Raw genomic sequence first — 18,981 nt, 5'->3', positions numbered from 1 at the left:
AAGTGCCAAGTGTTCATATGCAATTAATTCACTGCTGGTTTCCCTCTGACGGTAAGCTGAGACCTGTGCATGTGTGTGATTGAAGCCTATGTGGCGGTGTGTATGTGTGTACATTTCTGGTGCAGACAAGGTAGAATCGCAACTCTAGCCACTGAGCTATGGTCAAGGGCCTTGTCCAGACCACAACGTAGCCGGAGACTCTACACCTGTCATCCTAGACCTCTTTGAATCATCAGGAGACTCTAACAAAGCTATACCGCTTACCCAATTTACATCAACCACAATAGCTGATGGTTTCCAGCCAAATCTCTTCCTGGTTTTACTGAATATTGCTCTCCAAAGAAAATCCTGCAATTATTTCACCAGGCTTTTGATTATTTGAATCCAGAGAAACAATAGTCCTCTGTGGTAATTTGGCCTGAAGTGCAAAAGCACTGAAGTGGAGTGGAGATAATGGTGATGAGGTCACTTTTTGGTTACTAGCCACTGTATCCCCAATGAGAGCCAGGTGGCTTTTGGCCTAATAGCACCATTTTTTTCACATACATGACATAAACTGTCTCATCTCTCTTCAATGATGACATCCTGTGTACGTGTGGGTGTTTGCCTGCGAGCACCTATGTATGTATGAGTGTGTGTATGAGTATTGCATGCATTAACAGTGTTCAGAGCCGTAGAGTAGAAGAGGAAGGCTGAGTCACAGGATCTGAGGCCTCTCAGGAAGAGAGCAGTGTGATCTAAGACATGCTTGGCCAGGCCCCCGCACACTGCTGATGAGTTATAGCCCCGCTGCGATCCTCCGCCAGCGCCTCCGCCTCAGAGATATACTGCAGTACACACTCCATCTTACCTCCCTGGCTTGGAGTACCAGGGGACAGCCGCCAGATTCACCTCCACATGGGGCAGATAAACAGGTGAAGCGGAGGGGAATTTACATGAGATTGATGGCGACTGCACTTTCTCTTGTTCTGGCGGAGCAGGAGGTCATAAGGTGCACGGTAACAGCAGGATGTAGGAACATGCTGCTGTTGCTCAACAGAAACATTAATAATTACTGTGGGCTCCGTGCTACAGAAAGTGGGCAGGCACTGGCTGCATGGGGTTTTCTCTTTCTGCATGATTAATAACGAGGCCTTACTTTTACAGACGTCCTTTCGCTGAATTGGCAGTTTCACAGAAATACGATTGCACCTGCGTAAGAAAACTTAACGAGACCAAACACTCGGTCTAGCCAAATTCCGAAACGCGGGCCGTCACCATCGTCAAAACATAAGACACAGAAAAGCAATTTCTCTGAACGTTTAAACACACAGACAAGAATAATAGCAAGTGCAGTGTGAAGAAAAAGCCATTTGAACGCAGGCACACAGACTGAACAGGCTGTGCTGCTCTGCCGACCACAGATTGGAGAGCAGGAGCAGAGAGAATATGGAAACAGGGAGCGGCTCTGAGGGGAACTAACCGAACAGAGAGTACGACTGGAGACAGAGACACAGTGACAGAAGGGGTCACGCTGAGTGGCTGACTGTTTCCCCTGGGTTTAAAAATGCTCAAACAGGCCAATCAAACAAAGGTGGAATTGTAACACAACAACATTTTTCTCTCCTTTCGGCATGTGGTGCTTTTCGTCAGAGCAGACGTTGCTTCTCGAGACCTTTTCCCTTCATAACGCAGTATGCTTCTTGTTGCATCAACACGTAATTGCACTTCCCCTGCCACCTTCCTATCAGTTTGACAGATCACTCGCTACGCTGAAAGACAGGAAAGGCAAACAGGGCTGTGAAAACAACACAGACATTCTGCGACCAGCTCCTGCTGCAGGGATCAATAACGCCACGCTGATGTGACTGTGGAGCTACGGCTGAGACCATGTGGTCTCCATCGCAGCCGACACTGGAAACATTTTTGGCACGTCAATACATCTGCTGAGATCATGATCATAACATCTGTTTGAACTATAGCTTTTTGAGGTGAGAGGTTCTTCCGTTCGGAAAAAATGACATCAGTGATTAACCGGGACTAATAAGCGAGGGTTAATATCATTGAAGAGGGCAGCGTCCATGTCACCGGAGCCCTCCTCTTCAGCATTTGTCACGGTTGAAGTCCTCTAAGCGTGCTGAGGTTGTCAGCGACTGCAGTGAAGGAGGAACACCAGTCTATGGAGAGGAGAACTCAAGCCGTTAATGAGTATATTAATAAGGGAAATGAGACATCCTCTTTCAGCGAACACTGTTATGCTTTGGTTACAAATTTATGAATGGAAAGTAGTGGGGTCTCTCAGGCAGTGCTCCGAAATTACGACACGTGGTTGGCTTCACAAGGACAAAGTCACCAGGATTCCTGAGCATTAAATGGTTCAACATTACTGCCGCCTGCCACTTCAATATAATCACAATGGAAAGCCCATTCAGCCAGCATTAACAGAGATTGGAGTGATGCGAGATAATCTCCCGCCACTGGCAAGAGTCAAGTGTGGCGAAGGACATTTGGGCAAGCGAGTGGCGCAGAAAATCCAAAGCAAACCAGCAAAGCAGCCACACTTGGTGGCAGGAGCGGCCTTCTATTGATGGTTCTGGCACCGAGCGAACGGCACACAACCACCCCCTCTGTGCCCCGTGCAAGGCCCGCCAACAGGGCTGTCCCAGCCTCCCCTGCCCCCTCTCCCTGGAGGGGACCACTCTTCTCCACTCTGTCATTCTCTGAGTCTTGTGGCCGGGCCCTGCATTCTGCCTTGCCACTTTACATTTAGAGGAGAGCAAGGCGGCAGAAATGTGCACTACAGATGGTAGAAATTACTTAGCTCACTTAACTTCAGAGATTTTTTTTTTTTCCTTTTTCTTCTCTCTCTCCCCCCTTTTCCACAAATTACTCCAAGACTGGGGAAATTGATAGATTCCTTGTGCAAGTAGGCTTTTGAGTTGTACACGGAGGACTTTTTTTTTTTTCTCAATTGTGATATCAATTTATCCGACTCTATGGCTTTGTACGCCTGCAAATAAACACTGAAAACTGTCTAAGTAAGAAAAAGGTTACACCCATAAAGGTGCGCATTCACGACCAATACCGACTCATGGGTGACCTGTTTTTTCTTGAGAAGGAGCTGAATGTGCTTTCCAGGAAACGTCTGGCCTCATGTATATCACACATAAAGCCCTGCGCTGTTGGGACGTCCTCTGGGGTGAAATATGGCTGCCAGCTCCATAGGAACATGCAGATGTGGGCTTATACTGTGGAAGGGAGGGAGGGAGGGAGATGGCGGTGATTTATTTCCCGTGTGTTTCAGTTAGTTTTGGTCGAACGGCAGTCTCTCCGTTTTCCATCTGCAACCCTTCTTTCTTCCTATTTTCTCTTCTCGTTTCTTCTCTATATAACTGTTCTTCTTATGTTTGCTCCTTTCTATAGACATCTCTTATGACAAACCTCAACACATAATGTATTCATTTCAAAGCTAATTCACCAAAGCTCAAATTTCTGATCACATTTAGACACAATAACCTTTGCTAAACAGCACCTGAAGGTAGATTCATCACCATCAGGAAAGCATAAAAATGCTCAGCAAAGAAAGCCGCCTCTACTGTTACAACTCAATCTAATTACTCTTGAAAAAGGAATGTTGAGCCGATCTTGTTGTCTCTGCCAAGTCTTACCTTGCATCATACAAGTGATATTACTCAAAGGTTTAGAACAATCCAAATCCTTCTGTTTTTATAATGCTCTGTTATTTTACTGTAAGTTGTCCAACGCAGACTGTTTCTGACTCAAAAAGGCCTTTGTCTCGCTAATTACAGAGGCAGCTGTACAGCCCTCAACCCGAGACTGGGAGTTACAGCACTGACAAAACCAGTAGGGAAACCTGTGGCTGAGGCAGCTGCTTTTCACAGCATTTCCAGCTGGAGTGAAAATGCAGCAACATCCTCAGGACAAGCGCTAAAATTAAAGTATTCATAAAACTAACATTTGAGGCGAAGGTTTAATGTTTTTTTCCATTACCTATGCCAAAAGAACTTCAAATTTCCTTCCTCCTGCTAAGCTTTATCATCCCCTTTGATAGCGAGAAAAACCTTCAACTGATGCCAAACGACACTGTAAATTCTCCATTTATATGAAACATGTTTGCTGCCAGCGTTCACCAGAGAATTCAGTTGTGTCTTTGTAGGATATTAAATGCAGTCCCGCTACGACTGAAAACTAAACCGTGTTTATCGTGCAATTGCCATTACAGCATCCATCAAAATGTGTCAGATGCTCAGTACTACCAAGGCAAGTGTTTAGCTTCAAATATTTCAGTTTCCTAGCAGTCTAATCCCACCCATCCCGAGCAACATCACATCATCCTCCAAAAATGCCTGGGTGAACAGGAATGTTCTGTAGCTGGCTGGCTGTCCGGGCTGACCAGCTGGCTAACTGGGAGTCATTCTCAGGGAGTCGTGAACTTTTGTCCCACCACTGCTCCCTTGCTGGCTGCACGAGAGGACTTGGGCGACACCAAACAGGAAGCGCTCAACAAGTGGAAGCTATGGATGTTTATCTCGCGCCATTCATCAAGCCCAAAAACCAGACAGAGGAGTCGGGAACCGAGCAGTGAAACAAGGCGGTCCCGACTTGGAGTTGCATGTAGCCACAGGGGGGCTTTCAGTGCGCCGTCGTGGGTTAGATTTGGCTGGATGGTACCCGACTGGGAGGGTCTCCACCACCCACTGGCTGGCTCCCTTCATCCTTTCTCACAGTCCTCTAGGAGCCTGGCTCAGAGTTGATCCCCTTGTGCCAAGTGGTGACACTAAAACAGTCATATTTTAAAGTTTCAGTAGATTGCAGGAGCAGTAACCGCAATAGCGTCTCCAAGAGGCTGAGGCTGGACCGATCAAGATCAGGTTGCCCCAGACTAAGGTTGACATTAACCACTAAACTTGGTGAATGTGATCCAAACCACTACAATCAAAACCAACTTCAGATCAGCACAGACAACAGAGAGAAAGTAAATCTATGCTGTGGACGCTGGCCAAGTTATGCGGTTGAGTCTTTAGCAGGAAGAGGAATGAACCATAAAAAATCTATACAATACACAGCTATGATAACAGGCAGCATGGCTCCCGTCAAACAATGAGACTGATTCAAAACTAAAGGGCTCAGGAAAGATATGAAATGTCAACCCTGCAACCCTGACACATTAAATACACTAAAAAGAGAGCACATGCAAAGACTTGGTCATTTTACAGCTGTCCAACTGCATCCACAATGCATCTGCTGTAGAATACAGTCTTGCGTCCATGGTGTGTAAACTGATTTCCCTGCACCTAACATGCATCTTTAACACAAAGCAAGCTCGCCATGACGTTGCTGTCCAGTGCGCCGAAAGACCTCACACATCGCATAGCTTAGCAAGCCAGAGAAGGAACGGGCTCCAAAGAGGACGTGTAGGAACAACAGCGAAAGTGCAAAGCACTCACCTCACAACATTCTGTCCTTAAGATACGGTCACAAGCTGTGAGACCATAGAGACAGAGAGGGGTGGCAGATACAAGCATCTTAAATGAGGTTCTGTGCAGGATGGCTGTGCCCACTGCCACCCTACCTACAGCAGCTACATGTGCAGGATCCATGGTTACACCATATCTGACTGTCTCCAGCCCAGCATCTCTCCGTATCACAAAATAAATGAAAGTATGTAAACGCATTACTGTGGTGAATACAGGCTAATTAAATACATGTGCCGGGCAATGCAGTGGTGTTATCAGCAGGTGAAATCTGACGCTCAACTGTAAATCCAAACCTACAGTGTATCTATAAATCCAGCTTTACTGTTCCAGCGGGTCAATGAGGGAATTGGTTTAGGTAGTTTGGCTGCATACTGGCATTGAGACCCAGACCCAGATAACCAGCAGGAGGATGGACAAATTTCATAGACACAAGGCTGAAGGCTGCCATGATGTCAGCATGGTTAATATTATGGTTCACACACAGCAAATCCCGTTCTGAATGTTCACAACAGCTGACACAGCAGAAAACTTGACAGTGAAAGGACAGATTTAAGTCGAGATAAGCATCCCTGTTTGCTGCATGGCTGAGTGGTGAGTCACGCTCTGAAGCAGGTCAGCTCTCAGCGGAGGAAACAGCAGCACGAAGGGGGGGAATACGCTTCCATCCAGACTCTCATCTCCATGCAGACGTTACCACATGAAGTCTGAAGCTTTTTCCTGCCTCACCTCCACTGACAGACACCTGAGGTTCTGCTGACTGGAGACATCCTGGGACGACTGACAACAGCTAAGCTCGGGTCAGAGATCCTCAGCTGGAAAAGTTGGCCTGGATGAGCGGACTTTGTGAAACGTTCACAATTGTCATGCATATTTTAGAACAAGAAGCGAGGCACGGATGGACTGGAGAGCGCAGAAGGCCCACAGTCACTTTTTCCATTGATATCAAAGCCATATGGCTGGATTTCATGAAATACTTGAGGCAGTACACTGCATTTGGCAGTGTTTAACAGAAGAAGCGCACAATAATGTGGATGAACAGGCTGGATATGTTCTGAGGCGATGATGTAGCGTATAGTTTGATGAAAAGGATGTGCGGTATGTTCAGATGTTTATTGTATATGTAGCCTTTGAAAGCTCCCATGACTGTTGCCAGAAATTAGTAGTTTCCTGCCATATCCTATTACAGTGCATAGCATCTTTAGATGAATGCATATAATATGAAGTGGTTCACAGTGATAAAATTGCGTATAGGCAATAAGCGGTCCTGACCTCATCTCTGCAGATTATCAGCACCCACTCACCATGAATGCGCTGCACTGATTTTCTTTATGGGTTAGCTTCAAAGCATCATATTTCCCACCCTTTTCCTGTTACAGATTCTTGCAGCTATGCCAATACGTTACAGGATCCATGTAAATATGCCCAGTGATGAGATTTTCTGCTCTGTGAACCAGAACTGTTCATAACTAGCTAGTGAGAATCAGCAGACCTCGTAAAGAACAACAACATTACCCTGCTCCTCTGGAATGTCAGCTTGGACAACACGAAACCAAAAGACACAGGCACAACACAGATAGCTCCGTCACTATCTTCCACTTGTTGTTCCAACACAAGTTTGTTCCTCATTCATTTTTCCTTATTTCCATTAGCATCATCTGAAGCACAAATATAGCTCCGACTGACTTAAATGTTCAGATCCCAGTGGCTGATGAAAGTGCTCTGTTTAATCACTCCCTTTTTATTCAGTCGATGTTAATTACAGACAAAAATGGAGTAATCATCATCAGGAGGTTAAAAAAACAGCAACGTGTGAATGCACACAGGAGCCATTTCATTATTCCAACAGGCTTTGCACTCCATTAATCTCGCACAACAATGAGGCACACAACCATGGGCTCAAAGAAGACAATTACTGAGAAAAAGGTTTAGATAACCTTCACAATTACAAATACTGTATATTTAGTTAATAAATAATAATAGATGTTATCAACCTTCAAGTTTAATACTTATTGTTTTCCTTACTATGTACAAATTTGCTACTCGTTTAATAAATTCTCCAGTTTATAGGAAATACTTTCTCAATCTTATTTAGTTTTTGCAGTAGTGCAATGACCTCTTTTTATTTATTTTTTGGCAGAGAAAACCACTTCATATAAAAGGCATAAAGTCTGTGGTGTAGTTTTACAATGCTTATTATTATATGGGACCACTTCGAATAAGAAACAAACATTTAAGTGTTCTACTCCCATTCCTACTTTGCACATTATAAACAGGCACACAGGCACACACACACACAGGACCGGGCTTTTCTCACTGTTTTGGTTGACATTAGCTTAGCATTTTTGCTAGCATTAGCCAACACTAAGCCACTCAGGAGTGTTGTACAACTGAAGCTATGTTTTTGTTATTAAAGCGGGAGTAAAGCAAAAAAGATAATGCTGGCTATCAGTACTGAATTCCAGATGCCGGTATCAGTTCAAATGTGAATGGTACTAACCCTAAATGACGTTGAATGATGCAGCATATACTTGTGTTTAAAGCCACTTCTAATGCTGAGGCTACAACACATTGCCAATGCCGTGGAAAATAAAGCAGGGACAACATCACACAGGCCAAAACAAACCCAGCAGCTCTGTATGTGTGTGCGCAAATACGAACTTGCATGCGTGTACTTGCATCAAGTAAGTCCAGCTAAATTATACCACAATGTAAATAACCGACTGTGTCCTGTAACAGGAGGAGCATCAGTGCTGCTCTGTGCATGCTTCTGCGGTGTTTCACTCATTTTGGGGCACGAGGCCCAGATGTCTGCTTTGGAAAACAAAACCTAAACAGATGAATACGGTAGAAGATTGCAAAACACATGTTGGTGCATCGTGCTGGCCTTCTACTCTCGTTACTACCACTCAAGTTTGAATCATATGTAAGGGCATTATAGGGAGATTAGACCCTTACCTTCTGGTCCACTATGGAGCACACCAGGTCCTTGACAGCGGACAACGACAGGTCACTGGCCTCCAGGTTCACCGTCTCTCTAGTCAGTCCTATCTGCAGCAGGAAGGACACCCCATGGAAGGAGCCACGGGAGTTGGTGGGGCTGGGGACGCTGTGGCTGCCGTTGGACAGCCGCGTGTAGAGCGGTCCGGGCGTGCTCGGCGAGGATGGGTGGTGCGGATGGAGAGAGTGGAGGAAGGCTCGAGGTAAGGATGGGGGAGAGGAGGCAGACATTGGGTTTCTTCCAATGGCAACGTGAAACACCGAATAGTGGAGGTCTTAGTGAAGTCTGGCAGAAAAAAGCACAGTTGGATCTCTGTGGACAGACTGCTGGTGGGGCGAATCTTTGGTCCTCATCAGTCGCAGTGAGCCAACACCGTGTGCTTTTATCAAAGCGACATTGTTTTTCATAAATGGAGAGGGAAATAGCTGATCCGCCCACCTGAGCTCACGCAACACACACTCATTTACGAAACAGGCAGGTGATGGTGAAAAAGTCTTCTGCGGTGAAATCACTGCAACAAACTTCATATCCTGGAGTGGTGCTCCTTCTCCTTACTGAGGTCAGTAATCCACTCTGACCACATCAAGCCTGTCAAACACACACACAGTGCTATTTATATCAGGAAGAAAGTATTCACCTGTCTGAATACAGTACATGACTGGTGCACATTATGAAGATCTCAGTCTGATGTGTTGTGGGACAAATCAGCTCAGCAGTATGAATGAAACAGCCGCCTTTTTTGGTTCACTTCATTTAGAAAAATCATGTTTCCGCCATTCTGCCTTCTCAGTTAACGCATTCCACTAATACATGAGTCAGCCAAGACTACAAAAACCTTCATCAGTATTGACCTTCGCTGGACTCTTCCTCTGGATCACTGCTCGCGCTGTCATGCCGTCGCCTCGCGTTGTTTTGGTTGTAAGTTAGCTTTAAGCTAACTCACCGCCTTTCGGTAAATGGGCCGTGCTAAAAGGAGCCACAGCTTAAACTTTTGTGTACAATGTCATTAGTTTAAACCTTACTATCGGCCTCTTTTTCACGTTTGCTAAACTAAACAAACTTATCACCGCAACAAGCCCCCTTTTTTTGTTTGTTTGTTTTCTGCTCGTGCGCAAGCCGTGAAAACAATAGCCTAAAAGACGCGTTAAAGTTGATAAAGCGTATCATTTGTGTTTACAAGAATTCGACCTCCACAAACATCTGGAATCGAGGCTTCTGAACATCTGCACCCCTCCCACTTTCGATTGGCTTGCTGGCAGAACACGACCCGAGTCGAGAATGCCAGCAAAACAAGTTATACAAGAGCTGGATTTACACATTCAGGATCACTTTGGTGCGGTTCTGCCTCCGCGTAAAGCCCGTCTAAAAAGAAACTTCGCCTGAAACGTTTCTGAAGCGATACTTTACCTTCACAGTGCGCGAAGGGCGCTTTTCTTTCCATTGTGAGCGGACTGAAGAAACTTTCTAACTCCATCAACTGCGGAAAGCGGACTCTGAAGTTTATAATTCGGCACTTTTTGGGGAGTCCGGCACCGAAGCGCAGCGTCGTCAGCAACATCTAACAAACACCGACACGAGTTTCAAACACGGGCGCGCTGAGGCTGACCGAGCCGTCCATTTATTTTCTCTTATCTTTTATTCCAGATTGTAAATTCATGCGCATCTTATTATCCTTCCAGCTGTGACTGCTCCCCCCGCTCGTCGAGGAAAAGCGCAGCGGCCGTCGCTGGGGCTTGGAGTCCTTTTATGATCTCCACATAACTGACTTCCCATGTGTGGGGAGGTAGACTTGAACTACAGTCCCTGCGAAGCAATGGCGCCTCCGATGGAGCTCGAGACAATGCGCATGTGCGTTTCTTTTCCGTTATTTCAACTTGGTCATGCCAACAAAAAACTTTTTTCTACACGTCCCAGATTGGTTTGGGGTACACTGGTTTCCAAAGTGGGGTCAAGGAGTCCTCGGGGGGCATTGAAGGGGTCCCTATGTGCTCCCAGCAAAATGAAGAATGGTTGAAAGGCTGATTTCATTTTACTTCAGTAATTAAACAAAGAAAGTAGAAGTGGAGTTTTCTGATCATGGCTTTTAGGCTGTGTTGTCTCTCAGCCTGTTAAACAGGGGTTTAAAAGGAAAACAGGGGTGTGTGTGTCTGCTTAGTGAGCTATGTCTTCAATTAACTAAACTTAAAATGAGGATTGGTACAAAAAAACAGGAAGAGGGACTTTTGCAAGGATGCTTACGTGTTATCTAAGTGCCAGCTCAGGTTTTTGATGAAATGATACATAGTAGGTTACACAACACATTTTAGGAACTGCTCCGTTGTTGCACTTTGCATGTGAGTTTGTAATTCAGTGATGAAATCAAAGACAACTTACTTGAAAGCACAATCTTCAGTACACGTACAAATAAGAAGCAAATCAGCAAGGATGACGAAGAGAAGAGTTTATTCACAGGAAAGTATTAAGAATGTATCAGTACTGTGGAAATGTGGGGTCTATTCTCTTTGCCCAGGCCATGAGGCCTCCACAGATGTCTTTCACCGTGACGCTGTCGACTTCTGATCCACTCATCTTCTCCACAACCTGCACCGCCTTCTGAGAGTCGTTACCCAGCTTACAGATCACATACACTGGAGGAAGGAGAAAACACAGACGGATAAGTCTGGTGACACCGCAGCATCTAAATCTTAATCAAATTACTAATTAACTTCAACACACCCAAGGTACTTTCTATGATAAAAGGACAAAGAGAAACACCATGAGGGGCAAAAAGTGCACACAAGTGACAAAAGGTAAATGTTTGACTCTGCGGAAAATGATCATATAATAAACAACCAAGACTGTATTAAATGCTAAGCTAAAAGACCACAAGGCTAAATTTAGCTCATTGATAAAGAAAGTTCAACACGGTGAATATCCAGAACATCACGAAAATAACATTTTGAATATTAATCTCTCTAAAGCAGGCCAGCTGCTCAGGTTGACCATACTTGTTTTGGAAAAGGGGTCACCTAGCAACCCCATTACAACCTGCCACTAGCTGTCCAAAATAAGCCTCCAGCCCGGCAGTATGAGACCACACAGTGGACTGTGAATATGCACAAGTGGCTCTACGTGCCTGTTCATTTCAAACAACATGTACGGACCCTAAACGGTGTTTTGACATGTTACCTGGAGGCCGGCAGTCACCTGCCATCTGCTGTTTCAATTGGTCGATTCTCTCCCGGAGTAATCGGATGTGTTCACTCTTACTCTCCTCTAGACTTGACAGGGGAATGTCTGGCAACAATATAAGGTGTATAATCACAAGGAAATGGGAAACAGGATTAACATGAACAGACCATTCAAAATCGTGACAAAGTGAGACTGTCTTTTGTGCCACTGTCACCGTTAAAGGATACTCAGAGAGAAAGGTAAGTGGCATATATCCACCTCCACAAGAGGGCGCACATCCAAGAGGAGATGGGGCTCTGCACTGTCCAGTATAGATTTATAATCCTGGAATTACATAAAATGCTCATTAATGCACAAATGTTAAGAACATTGTTATTAGAGAGACTTGTAGATGTATCTTTTGACAAAAAAGACACAGATTTTTATCCATAGATAAACAGAGAGACCAAAATTACCCACAGCTAATGTTGATGTATTGCCTGGATTTGTATTTGTGGAGTTGTATGAACATTTTAACTGCTTTTCCTTAAATCGCAGGAAACAAAACTGTTTCTAACTGGAGCCCATTGCACAATCTCGATTACAGCCCAATCAATCATGATCCCCATCTCTGCGCTTAATGACTCAGCTGGTTTGAAAGTGGCAGTTCTGCAGAAACATAAACAGATGCAATCCACTACCACTGCTCTCAGTGCCAAGTAGAACATATTATTCTTTCCCATAGAAAATCTACAGGCACATTTGAAGCCATTTCCCATTTGGGGCTGGGTCAGCTCTAAGATGTAATCAGTTTATGAATGCAAATGAAAATTGTGAGTAATCATACAATAAACAGCACTAAATACAGAAAGTCATGCAATGGCCAACTGTTCTGTGGTACATGTGCTCTACCTGTACTGTGATCCTCTGATCTCTGGAAAGGAGGTTGAGTTTGCGGCACTGAAACACATGGGAAACCAGGCAATGAGAGATTTTTCCCATGATTAGAGATAATTCTGTGTCCTATTAAATGGAAAAGTCCAGTCCATCAAAGAAATACTTCTCATCGCCTCAAAAAGCAACATTCCTAAGAAAATGTGCATGACCCCATAATATGAGGTGCCCCATCAGCTTTGTCTTTTATGATCAACCTTATCTGTGGCAGCCGCCCCACAGAAAGCCTCGTAGTCCACCAGCTGGGTTATGCTGGGGTTCTCTCCACACACTGCACAGCCGGCCTGCTTGGGCCGCAGCTTGATGGACCTGAATCTGGCATCCTGAGCGTCAAACATCACCAGCTGCTGGCTGCAGGAAGCTGCCACGTCAGGTGAAGGAAAAGGCCACTTTGTGAAAAGCATCACTGCGTTGCTTCATTCGGACAATCAGCTGGCACGTCCGACATTTATGTACGAACATCATAGCAACATGGAGTACAACACGTGCCTGGCTGACGCATAAGTGGCCAGGTGTTAGCATGGGTATTACAATGCTAGACAGAAGGCAGGATAGGACAAGTCTCCTCTCTGATGTGAGCCTCAATATTAACATGGGAACACTGTAACCACAACAGCTTCATTAGTGTTCTCATAGGGATGGCAAATGGAGAGTCAGCAGAGTTCAGAGATTGCAGACAAAATATTTCTGCAGATTTTTACTTTATTTTATCAGACAAACACAAAACACTCGCCTCATGCCTAACTTTGCTACAGAGAAACCCCTTTCAGCAGTTCTTTGTTGATTCATCCAGATGATTAGGCAGATAATCTGATGTAAAGCAACAAAATGGCCAAAGAAGGTACTGTATGTAATGGGAGTTAAAAGGATACAGCCTTGCCCAGAAGCAATCTTGAGGACTTCCAAAGCTTGAAAGCAGCCCATTATCCCTGGAACTTCAAGAAAAGTGGAACATTTTTACCAACAACAATTATTCAAACAGACTGTGCTCTGTACAAAGTTAATGACTCTTGGGTAAGTCAGGGGGCAAGACTCACCCACTCCAAACACCCCTCCGTCAGAACAGTTGGTCACTGTCTCTGGGGGTGGGGGCACTGGGTACAGACATCTGTAGCAGGGGCCTCCACGGTAGTTGTATACTGTCAGCTATAGACACCACCCACACATACAGCAAGATAAAATAACGTTAACATCTGCAGACGCTGACGGACTCTTGCCACACTGATGCAAGACCTTACCTGCCCCTCCATTCTCAGGGCGCTTGCTGACACCAGAGGCTTGCCACTGAGCACACAGGCGTCATTCACCAGGTAGCGAGTAGGGACATTGTCTGAACAATCAGCCACAATGTCATATATGAGGTCAGCGAAGTCAAGGTGTCATCATAAACAGAGTTCATTGGTTAGTCACAAGTGCACATTTCACAACTATCTGAAATTCTCTTCATGCAATACAAGCAATCACAGGCTTGAATGAGACTTGGCAGCTGGAAGATAGATTAATGACAAAGAATTAGCCAGTGGCAGGTCTGTGTAACAGATGTAGGTTGAGGGCTTTGCAGTAGGATACTGCTGAATGAGTTGCAAGGCGTTCTCCGGCGAGAGCTGCAGGTGGTAGGGAACACACTCAACTGTTGAGTTCAACCTGCAGACATGAAGTCACATTCAAAAAATAGCAATGAATTTCTTAAGATGTCTGGTTTGCTCCTCCACAGTTAGCAGCTTTTATACAAACAGATTAGTATTTCTTTAAAGTGTCTTAAGGCAAATACAAGGGGCAAACAGGTGGTTCAGTTAAACCCAGAACAAACTGCAAAACAGTAACATGTGAGTTTTGAATCTGACATGGGACCTTAGTCACATGTCTGCCCCAATTTCTATCTCCTTCCTAATCTTTACTGTCTGTTTCAACTGTCAAAAACAAAGAAATGATCGTAAAAATACATACATAGTCACTCAAGACTCGTGTGTTTTAAACTGTCTTATGCATGTAATAAATTATCATTAATGAGCAATTATGAATAAAAGTAAGAGGGTAACAGTATAGGTGTGACACAGCATCAAGACACAGCAAGTTATTTGCTAGTCAGAGAAATAGCGCCCCCATGTGGTCATGGCTATACAGTGTGTATGCTAACCACAGTAGGCCCACTGTGAAGGAGAAAGGCACCAAAAACAGCTGTCTCTAAAATAACATGTTTACACAATATTTGCAGACTGAGGAGAAATACACAACCAAATATAACCTGTGGTGAGACTGGAAAGCGCCAGCATGCATTATAAAGCAACCAAAATGTCACAAGAAACATAAAAATACACCAGTTATCATAGTTACAGAACATTTACTAATAATATCAAAACACTGACTTCTCTGTTTCAGGTCTGTATCTGCAGAGGCACGCTTCTCAAATGATCTGATGCACTTTTGTTCAGTAGATGATACTGGTATCAAAGTGCTTTTGACCTCTACAGTTGGTCACAGTCTCTGGTGGTGCACCCGTACACATTCATCCAATGTGTGCAGGTGCCAATCAGTACCTTTTAACTGCACTGGCAGCAGACAGAGCCTTGGCCTGGCCCTGGTTCTCCTCACCATGAAGCACCTGTCTGTGCAGGTTACTGAGCTCCACCTCGTCATAGTCCAGCAGGCCCAGGCGCCCTGCAGAGACCCACAGACAAACAAGTCGGTCAGAAAGGCTTCTGAATACATTTCAATCCCTGATAAAAGTGGCAGATAATAAAGATTAAACCCTATAACCATGGTAACAAGTTAACAAAGTGTGCCTTTGACTTTGGTACTTCTCATCTTTAGTTCTTGTTTGCTGCCGTTTCTCAAATTTTGTATCTGCTCACCACTGCACACATTTTATGACTCTGACCCTAAACGGTATGGTAATGTTACACCGACTACATTTAGATGCATGAAACATTTGTTTCTTTCTGCTTATTCCAAAAAGTTCTTTCCACGGCTAATGAAAATGAATATTCCACTAATGTTTACATTCACATGCAGCCACGCATACGCCGATTCGTTCATACTCCTGTTGTCCTTGTGTTGCATCTTTGCATCAAAATAGATTTTTATACCAGTGCCAGATTTGTTCGTCCATGTGAACACAAACTCCCTCTTTCATTCGTTCAACCACTTTCTTGAAAACAGCCGACGGTTAACAGGCATGAGGCTATGTGGCTGCAAACTGCAATAAAAACCCCAATTGAGACACATATTCCAAATTTGCCGAATAAACGTCCAAAGCGTGCTCCCAAAACCTTGATAATATCGGCATATTCCACGTCTTAATTGAAGAATTCCACATTCGGAATAAGGCCTAATTCAGAAAAGCCACACAGAATATGCTGTTTACATGAACCGTATCAAATTAAGAACACTATCATATTCGGAGTAATAATGGAAAATTAGTGTGTATGCAAATTTATTCACTGACTCTACACAAACTCCTATATCCCTTTACTTCAGCCAAAGTGTAACTGAAACTTCATCTGAGGCAACAGGTAGTATAATTTTCACTGCAAAAGAAAAACATACTCCAAAGTAAGAAAGTCTTAAATCTAGAGCTGTGAATATACTCATGTCTCTTTACCTAAGCTTTCACAGTGTACTTGATTTCATTCATTAAACAGAATTGACAGTGGGTAGTGTGATATTCTTCTTTTCCACACCCATACAGCAAATATATTTCAAGGACAGTGACAGATGGGTTAATGTTTGATTGCACAAGGTCACGCTGAGCATTAATCAACTTGATGACCTACCGATGCCTGCTGCTGCGAGATACTGTGCCAGAGGGCAGCCCAGTCCCCCACAGCCCACAATCAGCACTGAGGTCTTGGATAAGTTTAGCTGACCTGTGGACAGTCAAGATTCACTGTTGTGTTCAGTCATGCCATTAATCTCACTTGACAGAATGCTTACTGTACTGTACATCAGAATAATACTGTCTGACTCTGTAGCCGTACCATGCACACCCAGCTCAGGCAGAAGGAGCTGTCTGCTGTACCGCATGATGTCCTCATTGCTGAGGGCTGCTTTGGCTTTCAGGGGGCTTAGGGGTGTCACTTTGTCGTACAGCTCCAGCACTGAGGTATGGCTCTGATATCACACCAGGGAGGAATTATTACACAAGATATAAGAAACACATTTAAACAGGAGCTGTGAGCCATGTGGCACCACAGCCCCCAGCAGTCTGGCTCTATAATATAACGAGCTACATTTATATCTCTCTTTACATACGTACGTCTACAGCCCATATGTCTGGCATACGGAGCTGTTTGGGCAAAGCTCTTCACAGGGAGGGATTTAAGTGGCTTGTCGTATGCTTATTTAGCATTTAGGATTCAATGAGTTAAGTGTGCTCTATTTCTTCTGAAATATCCGGATTTATTTTTGGGCCTTTTAAAAAGTCTATCTTTCTAATAATTTCCCTCTCCCTTCTGTGATAAGATGGCATTTAAGTATTTTTCCATGTTTGCCATTGACTTATTTTCTTCTGAATCTATGAATGTAGAGCTGCATTCCTAGATGAATTTTTTGTCATTTCTTGTAGAAGTGTATATGCATTCATGCTGTAGTTTTAATGCAATGTGATTTGATATTCATATGGGTATTGTGAGATCATTCCCTGTAACTGAATTAATGGAACTGTGGACATGTGGGTGCCTCCTGATGACTGGCATAAGGAGATACGTCTGTATGTACCATTTTTGTTCTGTCATTTGTTTGGTGTCATGTGCGGTGGTGGAATGTGACGCAGTGTATTTACTAACGTACTGTGCAAGTCGAGGTACTTGTACTTTACTTTTGCATTTCCATGTAAGACATCTTTACACTTCTACTCCTCCGCCTCCTTTGCCTCAGAGGCAAATATTGTACTTTCTACTCCACTACATGTGTCTGACAGCCAGATTACAATTTCTCATACCCTTCCTGTACAGTGAAAACCATGTATCTCCAAATTTGTTATGGTAGGGTATGGTACTGTAACCTGAGTTGGAATTTTCCTGACAAACTGGAGGATTGCTGTTAACAACTTGTTAGTAGTTAAGATTAACTTTACTTCAAACAACTAACAACAGCAGTTAAATGCATCTTATACATAAATGGACCAGTAATTTTAATGTAAAAACAGCATTAACAAATACTGACGATGGCCATTTAAGTACAGAATGAATAACTACTTTTACTTTGATACTTTAAGTAAGTTTTGCTGAAAATACTTAAATACCGTTACTTAAGTTTGGAATGCAGCACTTTTGCTTGTAGTATGGCATTTTCACAGTGTGGTATTAGATATGGACACTGAATACTTCTTCCACCACTGGTCATGCCTGTCTACTCTAGTTCATATTTCTTACTGTGTATTAGTGGTTATTATTTCCTCAACTACAGACCATCTTGAGGACGGTCAGTTAGTTCAATAGCGAGCTAACGAGCTAGTTAGCTGTGTATCAATCGCCCAGGGTTATTTTATCGTAGAGGAATAACGTTATCGGCGGCAAACGTGCTGTTTTATGTTCCATTACAGACCATAAACAGTGTTTACTAGTGTTATGTAGAATAAATCTGCCTTCAAAGCTGCTATAGTAACATCATAGCTAGCTGCTAAAGCGCTAATGAAAACTGAGGTTACAAAAAAAACACATTTCTACGAGCAAATTTGGACAACTAAATGAATTCACTTCTAGCAACCAGCGTAGATTTAGCCTTCAGTACTATTACAACTTTCGTACCTTTTCCAGTTGTGCCAGTTTATCCTTCAGGGCAGCAATCTCTTTCTCTTTCTCCCTGAGCTGTGCCTTAAGGTAGCACACCTCCTGAGCCATGGCTGCTGGCGCCGACAAAATGTACACCGGTCTGTTTCAAAAAAGACGACACAATTCTGATTTAGCTACAATGCAAGTGACAGCAACATGTTGACAAATGAAGCACACGGTACAAACTTCCGGGTTGACCACGTGACAGTGAGACCACGTGGTAGTTGACGCAAGAAGAGCTGGTCTTTGAGAAAAAAAAGATAAATAAGAAAATAAATATTTAAAACTATGATTTATTCTTAGAAATTTTTAAAAAGAAAAAAAAAGCTCTTGTATGCAAAGCAAAGCACGAGTTCTCATATAAGTACTTTGTACTATAAGTACAAAAATTAAGCTATTGAAACGTTGACCAGTAGCCTACTCAGAAGACCTAATGGATCCACTTAGACTATGACCTGTGGGCAAACTGGGTCAAAGGAAGACATGGGGTCACTGTATGACAAACACCCATGTGGTTCCCAAAAGTGGACGGAGCACACACACACACACACACAGTGGTGTAGTGACGCGCTGTGGTTTAGAGAGCCTCGGTCCTCCCTCCTGCCTTTCACATGATCTGTAAGCTTTCACA

At 43.8% G+C, this 18,981-nt stretch overlaps 2 protein-coding genes across 3 annotated transcripts in view; both read right to left on the bottom strand.

The window, feature by feature from the left end:
* Positions 1-10,173, bottom strand: part of prkd3 (protein kinase D3) — a 34,823-nt gene extending 24,650 nt beyond the window's left edge. For both annotated transcript variants that reach the window (XM_041953289.1, XM_041953290.1), the window contains exons 1-2: positions 9,883-10,173; positions 8,433-9,063 (exon numbers count right to left, since the gene is read on the bottom strand). In XM_041953289.1, coding sequence (XP_041809223.1) covers positions 8,433-8,705 — 273 coding nt within the window. In that variant the 5' untranslated portion in view covers positions 8,706-9,063; positions 9,883-10,173. The remainder of the gene's footprint in view (positions 1-8,432; positions 9,064-9,882) is intronic.
* A 608-nt stretch (positions 10,174-10,781) lies between these two features.
* On the bottom strand, positions 10,782-18,516 carry mocs3 (molybdenum cofactor synthesis 3). The gene is made up of 13 exons (XM_041954078.1): positions 18,327-18,516; positions 16,557-16,689; positions 16,353-16,445; positions 15,117-15,237; positions 14,149-14,223; positions 13,818-13,935; positions 13,617-13,725; positions 13,452-13,514; positions 12,777-12,940; positions 12,538-12,585; positions 11,874-11,970; positions 11,644-11,751; positions 10,782-11,102 (listed from the first exon to the last, which is right to left on the bottom strand). Exons 1-13 carry the CDS (start codon positions 18,417-18,419, stop codon positions 10,945-10,947), a joined length of 1,380 nt encoding a protein of 459 aa, XP_041810012.1. The 5' UTR covers positions 18,420-18,516; the 3' UTR covers positions 10,782-10,944.
* Positions 18,517-18,981: the final 465 nt, after the last annotated feature.

This window comes from Chelmon rostratus, chromosome 15 (assembly GCF_017976325.1).
Source record: "Chelmon rostratus isolate fCheRos1 chromosome 15, fCheRos1.pri, whole genome shotgun sequence".
NCBI lineage: Eukaryota > Metazoa > Chordata > Actinopteri > Chaetodontiformes > Chaetodontidae > Chelmon > Chelmon rostratus.
Note: the sequence above shows the minus strand (reverse complement) of the source record. Positions and strands in the feature narration are given on the sequence as shown.

Coding starts and splice junctions, on each gene's coding strand:
- mocs3 (XM_041954078.1), bottom strand. CDS start 18,419: ATGGCTCAGGAGGTGTGCTACCTTAAGGCACAGCTCAGGGAGAAAGAG. Junction 16,690..18,326: donor AACTGGCACAACTGGAAAAG/GTACGAAAGTTG, acceptor GTGTGATATCAG/AGCCATACCTCAGTGCTGGA. Junction 12,941..13,451: donor GATTGCTTCTGGGCAAGGCT/GTATCCTTTTAA, acceptor CTGACGTGGCAG/CTTCCTGCAGCCAGCAGCTG.